Here is a 10,070-nt window from a genome sequence, read left to right on the forward strand (position 1 = left end):
TAAGATTAATATCCTGTAGAAGTATTGTAGTTTATGTAACTTAATGCATTAACTAATTGTTAAAAAATAACACCTTATTGTAAAGTGTTACCAAACTTCCCATATTTAACAGACTTTTAAAGAAATTAATTGTTACAGTTAGTTATAATACAAAAACTTTGTGTTACTCAGGGACTGTTTAATTCTGGAAAGCATCCTGCAGCAGTTGTAACGTTTCCTCCCGAATCCCTAATACAAACGTTACCTTTGTATCGCTGCTCCCGACATCCCATCCTAAACACCCACATTCCAACCTAATGGACGCACCTCGCCCTTCCTGAATCTGCCATATCACTCCGCGAATACCACGTTCCCGCAGTAGATTTAAAAAGCTCCAGACATGTGACAAAGTCATCTGCGTATATTATATTTATCATATCACATGCTGCACTACACTTAAATAGTAAAAGCTGCCTTTATCGTTAGCAGACCCACTGCTGTGCTCTAGTTTTTTGGGTGCGGTAGAATACATGAGCCGCATTCCTGGTATAAGAGCTGCGTCTGACCGACGCCATTTTAAGGTCTAGATTTACAGCAGCGCGGAAGGTTTGACGCACCGCTAACGCAGGAGAACGGCTACCCGTCCGGGAATTTCACCGGCTGGCTTGAACTGTATTATTCCCAATAGGATAGCGACATTCTGATAGGGCATCGTCAAACGAAGGGATACGCACTTTTCATATCAGGTAAGCTGTTCAATGCGAAATGTATTCAAGATTAGTGTAACGTTAGTTTGATTTGAGCATCGGGAGGGTCTTCCAAGGGTAACGTAAGATCTGGATTTGCGTTCCACGACCTGGGCAGTAAACGTTACGCTACACCTTTTGTCGAAGTGTTTGCCTCGTTAAGATTTTTGTTTTGCTTTTCCTCTAAACTGCAAGCTTATGCACGACACGCATAGAGTCTTGTGTTTGTTTACCAAAGCTTTGCAAACATCGGCTAACGTTTAGCTAACGTTAGCTTCCATTCAGTGCAACGCTTCAATCGGCGAGCTACCAGTAAACCCGGTGATTTCGGTCGATAACAAACCGTATAATCACTTTAAATAATAATGCGATAAAGTGAATTACGTGAAATACTATCTAACGTGAGCTGATATCAGAATAGGGTCCTCGTGTTATATTTTACGCTAGTAACGCTATTCCCATGTTGGTTTCCTAGAGAGATCATAGTTAACTTTACGTACCGCTCCTTCAGTAGTTTGTGTTTTTAACGTAAATGCTAAAAAAATACGTATTTATTTTTTGAGGATGTCAAAAATGGTGATAACTGAAACAATCTGTTGCGTTCAGTCTGTAAGAATAAAGTGTAACATTAGTACTAATAAAGGTGTGACTAAGAAATGCACCAATTTTATCAATAATGGTGAATTAAGGTTTAGTCTTTATGGCTCTCGAATTTAACAGAGGAAACTATTTGGGGTTGTTTTGTAAAAGTAGATCATTTGGTTGATTTGCATTGCAATGATTAACGTGTTAAAGAACTGTTGCCAAGCCGAACTTCTCCGTAATGTAACCGTTATAGTGTTAATGGACTCACTTGTAGTCTTAAAGTCAGTTTTAAAGCCACGAAAACTTGACTAAGTTTTTGCGCATCCAACTAGTTTGAGTTTGGTTTAGTAATCGGTCCAATAAGACACTTCAACTAGTTTGAGTTTGGTTTAGTAATCGGTCCAATAAGACACTTTGTTGACATTTGATAGGCAAGTAACCTCGGGGTTTTTAAACTTGAGGAGTTGAACCTATCGAGGTTCCTCGAAACAAAGGCCTGTAGTCGAGATGGCCGAATTCCTCCGTGCTTTCAGGAGGGGCTCGGGTTTCTCTTCTCCCAGAGCCTGGAACAGCTGTTTCTCACACTTTCTTTATACGTACCCACCTTGAGAGCTACGGCAGAGCTGACCTCAGATCAGCTCCTGCGTACGTCTCCGATGTGGATGTGGGGGCGGGGCTAAAGTCACACTGCAGCGTGCGCTGTGGAAACTGAAGAGGTCGAAACTTTTTCACGACGGTGTGTGTGGCCGGGCGAGCGGATCTCGTGAGACGCACAATTTGGGAAATACCCAAAGAGGTTTGTTTAAAAACAACTTCAGGTTTCCTCTACGACACGGCAAATATACGAGTTTATCAATTTTCCATTAGCTCCGCTACAATATGGTCGTATTGGGGATTGTTTTACATAGTTTGGTACTTCGTTCAAAGCTTATGTCCTTTGTCAAAATGCTAAACTGCAATGCTCTACCAATTAAGCTACATGAACATAATATCCCAAAGTTGACATTTTACAAAGGAGCATTAAAGGGATAATTCACCTAAACATGCTCCCCCGCTTTTTATTTCAAACCTGTATGACTTTTCTTCTGCACAACACAAAATATATTATGAAGAGTGTTGGTACCCAAACAATGGCAGTGCTCATTGACTTGCATTGGTTGTGTGTGTCCATTCAATAGAAGTGTATGGGGACCGCTGTCACCTGTATACCAATATTCTATCATACTTTGCGTTATGCAGAAGAAAGTCATAAAGGTTTAAAATGACCAGGGGTGAGGGCATTTTTCAGATTTCCTTTTAGGTTGAACAATCCCTTTAATTTAATTTAGTGTCTTTGCTTCTGAAACTACCTCCCTTGCACATCAACAGACTCTTGCATTGGCCCTGTGCCTTAACATCTCTCTAAATGAACAGGATACTTCATGCAAACCTTAAATGGCTCCGTTAAGCAGAAATAATTAGGCAGCGCTCCACATTTACTTTGAAGCTTCCGCTTCCAAATCTGTCCCATAATCACATGGGTGATTTGTCGCATGGCCGCCCGCCCCCGACCAGCCCATATAGAAGGCCGACTGGTGCCATGCGAAAAAACCCAATGTTGGTGTCTGACTGCCTTCAGTGTTTCTTGTCTGGCTGGTTAATTAATTCCAGGTCAGTTTCACCACATCGGAGGACTACACATGCGTTAGTTTATAAACTAACCCAGCTGCCTCTATTTACACTCCGTTTGGGCCCCCTCACATACACCTTAAAAAGCCTAATTTATTAACATTGGCACGACTTCACAGTGCCGTGTTTCCCGTTAGTGTAGACTTTTAGTCCAGACCAGCATTTGAAATGCTATCGCTCGTCTCATCCAGGCATATACAGGCAGTGGAATGTCTAGTTCATGATGTTATTCTAAGAGAGGCTTCCTATGACTGTACATGTGAAGGTTTATACCTGTCATATTTTGGAAAGCAAATTTGCTGCTACAGCAATTCAGTTATGTTAAAATAATAATAAAAAAAAGGAAATGTAACAATCAAAAGCTGTTTGTGCTCATCCAGCTGAGAACCGACATTTAACCCACTTGCAGAGGGTTTCAATTTAACCAAAGGGCTCTGGAGTGCACATGTAACATACTCGTCTTGTGCTGATGTCATCTGCCGCATGCTGTTCTTCCTTTCCACACGGCCAAATCAGAGCTCGGCTTGACGTGTGTTTGTGGTTCGATTAAACACATTGTTGATATTGCTTACTGAATTGGTTGTTTCGTTGGAAACAAACTATTGCTTCCGTTTCCACAGCGCAATATGGTAAGAAAGCGGTTTCATTGGTCACAGCATGTACTATGCTTTTAACCTAGATACATTGATGTTTATCAGGACGTTTGAGGCCCTGCAGGATGTCTTGTATGTAGCAGGAAGCCAGATTCTGTCAAGGTTTCTGTTTCCAAGATGCCGCGCAGTGAAATATCCCTTCTGGTTTGTGGGCTTAAATTTAGCAAAATGAGCATCAGATTAAACCCAACAGGTTAAAGTTGTTGATCCTTTTTAACAGCTTTTATTCGTTTCTTTTGGGAAGTGTTAAAACTAATTTCACTGATTTAATTGCAGCTTGTGACAGCCTGTGCAGGAAGGAAGACCGGTTCTGTGAAGCCCTTCCAAGAGCAGTTTCCTGTGAAAATGAAAACTTTGACTGACCTGTTTTGAGTGCGCTGCTTTGACACAGAACCAGTGTGGAAACTGACTTCACGTTCTGAACGCTCTGCAGCTTTTAATTCACCGTGGCAGCTTTTTACGCTTCCAAAAGTGTACTCAACCCTGGTGAACCAAAGTCTCTAGCCCAGGGGTCTGCGCGAGACTGTGGAGAATCGCAGGCATCCGAGGTTTATAGAGGGCATAACGCCACTGTCATTTAAATTTCAGACTCTTCCGTTGGGCTGCAAATACATGCTGGGCGTTAAAAGGCCTCTCGGGAAAAACGTTTTGCAAGTGTCTTATATGTACAAGCAACTGGTTTGTTCAGTAGCTTCTGTGTTCTCATTTGCGTGCAAACTTTCTTATTGGGGTCTGTTTGTTGCTTTGATGGTCTGGTCTGCAGAAGCCCCCCACCCCCTGAATAAATTGAATGAAAAAAGTTTATCAGATTGTGTCAAATAAAACCACAGTTTAGGCTAATAGCACAGCAGTTATGTAAAACTAATAACTGGTTGACATTTAATCAAAGTTAAAACTGCTCTAGAAAACATTACATCTTGAAAAGTGGGTATTAAATGTCATTCGTTGCAGTCGATTATGAGCCCTGGGAAAATAGTTTACTGGCAAAACGCTTTGTATATGTACATTGGAATATTAACAATAAGAGAGGAACACGCTGGTCTAAATCAAATTTTATGAAAGTGAGAGGCCATTAAGTTGAATGTTAGTTTCATGTCCTTGGGCTGTTTAGTTTTAATGGCTTAATTCGCGGTGTTTGATGCTGCATTGTGTTCTCATCAGCTTCGGCTGAATGAAGTTGACTAACCCCCTCAGCATGTTTTTACTGGCACTGCCAATATGACTCACCGCCCCGTCTCCCGTGTTTTCGCGTGACACCCTGCAGTCTAAATGAAGGGAGTTTCCCACAGTTAATGTTACCTTTAGGGTCTGTAATGTAGATTAAAGCCATGTTCCTCGCTGACATTTTCTTCATTCTTTTCGAAGGTTTGGAAGTCACTCAGGCTGAGGGTTGACAACGATGGCTACCCAGTGTAAGTATTTTGATGTTTACTCGGCAGGTTATCAACATATTTGTCTAGTGACTGTGCTCTTTGACGTAGATCCAAAGATGACGCAGAAACAAAGATGGACTGATAAGGAACTTGTTTATTTACAGTGTGGTTTTCCAGTGAATAGCTAATGCAAGGATGCTGGTTTGTCTGTTTGATGAACTGTAAATGACTGACTGCTCTCTTTGTGTAGCTGATCTCATGGAGCTCGATATGGCCATGGAGCAGGACCGCAAAGCTGCTGTAAGTCACTGGCAGCAACAGTCCTACCTGGATTCAGGTATTCATTCCGGGGCCACCACCACAGCTCCATCTCTCTCAGGGAAAGGCAACCCTGAAGAGGAAGATCTGGACAACCAGGTGCTCTTTGAGTGGGAACAGGGCTTCAGCCAACCCTTCACACCTGAACATGTGCCAGGTATGTGGCTGTATTTGTGTATTTACCAAAATAATCAACTACTAGTACACTGAAGTGCTGGCAGATATGTACAGCATGTGCTTGGGTATTGTTGTTTTCAGTCCTGCTAATTTCATTCCGGTTTCCTATCTGGACAATCACTATTTCCCCTTGTAGAAATGGATGGGCAGTACGCCATGACTCGTGCCCAGCGCGTCCGCGCCGCCATGTTTCCCGAGACTCTCGATGAGGGCATGCAGATAACTTCTACCCAGTTTGACTCCACCCACCCCACCAACGTACAGCGGCTGGCCGAACCTTCCCAGATGCTCAAGCATGCTGTGGTCAACCTCATTAATTACCAGGATGATGCTGAGCTGGCCACTAGAGCCATTCCTGAGCTCACCAAACTTCTCAATGATGAGGACCAGGTTAGAAACATCTTCACAACGTTCATAGAACGTTCCTCTTAGCTGTAGTGTTTAAAGGCATGCAGAGCTGTACCGTATTTATTTTTAGCCATGTAGTGACCTTAAAATGTATCTGGAATAATGACGTGTTGTCTGATTCGCTAAAGTTCTCCGTCTTGTTTTTCTTCCACTTCCTGTCCAGGTGGTTGTAAACAAAGCCTCAGTGATGGTGCACCAGCTATCCAAGAAAGAGGCCTCTCGCCACGCTATCATGCGCTCGCCCCAGATGGTGTCTGCCATCGTGAGGACCATGCAGAACACTAATGATGTAGAGACTGCCCGTTGCACTGCCGGCACCTTGCACAACTTGTCCCACCACAGAGAGGGGCTTCTCGCTATCTTTAAGTCTGGAGGAATCCCCGCTCTGGTTAAGATGCTCGGGTAAGGACACGGGAAGAAATCCCCTTGTAAACTTTGATCTACTATCCCCAAATCTAATGTGTTCCGGTAATGTCTGTTTGTAGGTCTCCTGTGGACAGCGTACTGTTTTACGCCATCACCACACTGCACAACCTCCTGCTTCATCAGGAAGGTGCCAAAATGGCTGTCCGTCTTGCTGGGGGGCTTCAGAAGATGGTGGCCCTGCTCAGCAAGACCAACGTCAAATTCCTGGCCATTACCACAGATTGCTTGCAGATTCTTGCTTATGGCAACCAGGAGAGCAAGGTACATGCATGGGTGTAATGCAGTGCATCAGTGCTTTTGTTTGTACCAAAACATTTCACTTAATTTTCATTAGCACAAATATTAATGCTGTTGTTCTCTTTGCTATCACAGTTGATCATCCTGGCCAGCGGTGGACCTCAGGCTCTAGTTAACATCATGAGGACATACACATACGAAAAACTGCTCTGGACCACAAGCCGTGTTCTCAAAGTGCTGTCTGTCTGCTCCAGCAACAAACCCGCCATCGTCGAGGCCGGTATGTACATGCCTATTCGAATAAGCTTGTGCTTGTGTGCACGTGATGTCCTTGTGTCATCTTTGCCGTCCTGTGTGTTTTAGGTGGTATGCAGGCTCTTGGGCTTCACTTGACAGATCCCAGCCAGCGTCTGGTGCAGAACTGTCTTTGGACCCTCAGAAACTTGTCAGATGCTGCCACCAAACAGGTGTGTGCGCGCAGGCAACCCGCCTCACTTTGCTATTTTGCTAGTTTGATATGGGTTTCATGTTTTTTCTTGCATGTGTTGTAGGAAGGGATGGAGGGACTTCTTGGCACGCTTGTTCAGCTACTTGCTTCTGATGACATCAATGTGGTCACCTGTGCAGCCGGCATCTTGTCCAACCTTACATGTAACAACTATAAGAATAAGATGATGGTTTGTCAGGTGGGTGGAATAGAGGCCCTGGTCCGCACCGTTCTCAGAGCCGGGGACAGAGAGGACATCACAGAGCCTGCAGTATGTGCGCTACGCCATCTTACCTCCAGACACCAGGATGCTGAGAATGCCCAGAATGCAGTGCGCCTCCACTACGGCCTACCTGTGGTGGTTAAACTGTTGCACCCACCGTCACACTGGCCACTTATTAAGGTAGGTATGATGTGGAGTACCTAAAACAAATAGAGTTTGGATAGCAGAGTGATGCAGTCGGCGTAATCTATTTTCCCCTTTCCAGGCCACTGTTGGTCTTATCCGTAATCTGGCACTTTGCCCAGCTAATCATGCACCACTGCGCGAGCAAGGTGCAATTCCCCGATTGGTCCAACTGCTGGTAAGGGCACACCAGGACACCCAGAGACGCACTTCTATGGGTGGTACACAGCAACAGTTTGTGGTAAGTAAAACTTGAGCATCTCTTTGTGGGAGCTCATAAAAGCAAATTTCTTAGAATTTATTGACAATAATTGTTTGTGTGTAACATTCAGGAAGGAGTTCGTATGGAGGAGATCGTGGAAGGCTGCACCGGAGCACTTCACATCCTGGCTAGAGATGTACACAACAGAATCGTCATTAGGGGGCTCAACACCATTCCTCTGTTCGTTCAGGTATGAGTCTCATTTATTTGTGTGTGATCTGTCCAAAGAGATGTATACCTTGAAATTGCTTATCAGAAAAGTTTCTCCTCTCTGTAGCTGTTGTATTCGCCCATCGAGAACATCCAACGGGTAGCAGCAGGAGTGCTCTGTGAGCTGGCTCAGGATAAGGAGGCGGCAGAGGCCATTGAGGCAGAAGGAGCCACTGCTCCTCTCACAGAGCTCCTGCACTCCAGGAATGAGGGAGTCGGTGAGTGAATGTTCTACATTTATGATTTGACCATTGAGCAGCATTTTAGCCAATAAAAATGTTGTTAATGACAGTGGGAGGAGCTTTGCAAGTAAATATGTACTTGTGTTCTTGTCTTGTAGCTACTTACGCAGCTGCCGTGCTCTTCCGCATGTCAGAGGATAAGCCTCAGGACTACAAGAAACGCCTTTCAGTGGAACTTACCAGCTCTCTTTTCAGAACTGAGCCCATGGCCTGGAATGAGGTACATAATGTAGTGCATATGGAGGCACACAACTATTTATGCTGTTTAACAAAACGTTATGAATTGTATGCTGTTTGACTCAACTGTTTTATTCATGTGTTAGACTGGTGATCTTGGACTTGATATTGGTGCTCAGGGAGATACTCTTGGTTACAGGACAGATGGTAAGAGACTGTAAATCATGTTAACAGGAGAAATCTCTATTGCGGTTTAAAAGACTCCATTAATAATATTTCCTACCTCGTTTAGAGCCCAGCTATCGGTCTTTCCACTCTGGCTACGGTCAGGATGGTCTGGGTATGGATGGTATTCTGGAGCATGAGATGGGAGGCCACCCTGGTGCAGACTATCCAGTGGAGGGACTTCCTGATTTAGGCCATTCTCAAGATTTGATGGATGGCCTCCCCCCTACAGATTCTAATCAGCTGGCCTGGTTTGACACGGACCTTTAATCACGAGGTCTAAAAGAAATAAAGGTAAGAAAGGTTCATAATAACTGTAACCCATTCGTGGCATTCTGTCGGTTGGCTTGATTTTGAGATTTTGTGCTCTCTCTGCAGCTATATTGTCGAATGAATCTGGATTGTGATTTGAAGAGTTGTGGAAGGTTTGCCAGAGGGTGGGCTAGTGTTTCAGAAAGTGCCTGACACACAACACACTTCGCAGACGAGAGAGATTTCTAATGGGAAGCAGTGGAAGTCTGTCTCCTTTTATTGCTCTGACCCTTTTATTTTATTTTGGCCTGGATGGGAAAACGCAAGTGCAGAGGGATTTGATGCGGATGCTGAGGAGTGCACATGAAGAGGATCTTTTATGATGGAACTATGAATCTTTAAGCTTTTTTGTTTATTACATCTTTTTCAACTTATTTTTTTCATAAATTTGCTTTTTCATGGTACTTACCCTAGCTTTGTTTTAAAAACACCTTTTTGCCATAATTTTTATTCCTTTTTTATTTGTCTTCTAAAGTATTAGTGGACTTGCCTCGTTGGTTTCTGGATCTTTATCACGTGCTAGTGTACAACACTAATCTCAGTTCCTATGTAATCTGACAAAGTGTAATAATGTGTAGCTTTTTATATGATCAGTTGTAAAATGGTGGTTGTTGGGAGTAAAATTATATGCATTCTTACAAATGCTTAAAGAAGCAGTTTTCAATGTCACTATTGTTCCAAAAAGGGTGTCTATGTGGCACGCGTGGGTGGGGGGTGTAGATGGGGGTTTATGAGGTATACACAGAGACAGAAATCTTTTTCTATGCTATCTGGAGGTATAGTCTCTATTGAAGCGACGTCATCGTTCAGCCTGTGTGGCTTATTTTGGGAACATGGATCATGACATGGCTCATCAATAAAAGACTTTTATTCCATTCTGTGTTTGACTGATGTGTTATTGATCTTTTCAAATGTTTTGCGCCTACCTCATCATAATGCCTGGACAGGTTTTTTTAGTAGTCCCTGCAAACAAAATACTGCTATGTAAAGAATTAAGACCATTGCAAATTTTCATTTAATCCGCATTTCTAGACGTAGTGTGGTGTTTTAGTCCAGTGTCTGTTGAAGTTCAACAAAATCAAATCCCGGGAGTGACAGTCATCCAACAGCAATGTGGAATGCTGACGGCATGACAAGACACATGAAAAGTAATCAAAATCAAGGTCATATTTTTTTTCT

At 43.4% G+C, this 10,070-nt stretch overlaps 1 protein-coding gene across 1 annotated transcript; it reads left to right on the forward strand.

The window, feature by feature from the left end:
* Positions 1 to 557: 557 nt before the first annotated feature.
* LOC130415464 (catenin beta-1-like) lies at positions 558 to 9,766 on the forward strand. Its single transcript, XM_056741199.1, has 16 exons — positions 558 to 725; positions 4,997 to 5,043; positions 5,255 to 5,479; positions 5,636 to 5,889; positions 6,071 to 6,309; positions 6,393 to 6,594; positions 6,706 to 6,850; positions 6,934 to 7,037; positions 7,122 to 7,460; positions 7,546 to 7,704; positions 7,796 to 7,915; positions 8,003 to 8,153; positions 8,276 to 8,397; positions 8,501 to 8,561; positions 8,647 to 8,873; positions 8,958 to 9,766. The coding sequence occupies exons 2-15, from the start codon at positions 5,031 to 5,033 to the stop codon at positions 8,847 to 8,849; spliced, it is 2,337 nt and encodes a 778-aa protein (XP_056597177.1). The 5' UTR covers positions 558 to 725; positions 4,997 to 5,030; the 3' UTR covers positions 8,850 to 8,873; positions 8,958 to 9,766.
* Positions 9,767 to 10,070: the final 304 nt, after the last annotated feature.

Source organism: Triplophysa dalaica, chromosome 25, assembly GCF_015846415.1.
Source record: "Triplophysa dalaica isolate WHDGS20190420 chromosome 25, ASM1584641v1, whole genome shotgun sequence".
Classification (NCBI taxonomy): domain Eukaryota; kingdom Metazoa; phylum Chordata; class Actinopteri; order Cypriniformes; family Nemacheilidae; genus Triplophysa; species Triplophysa dalaica.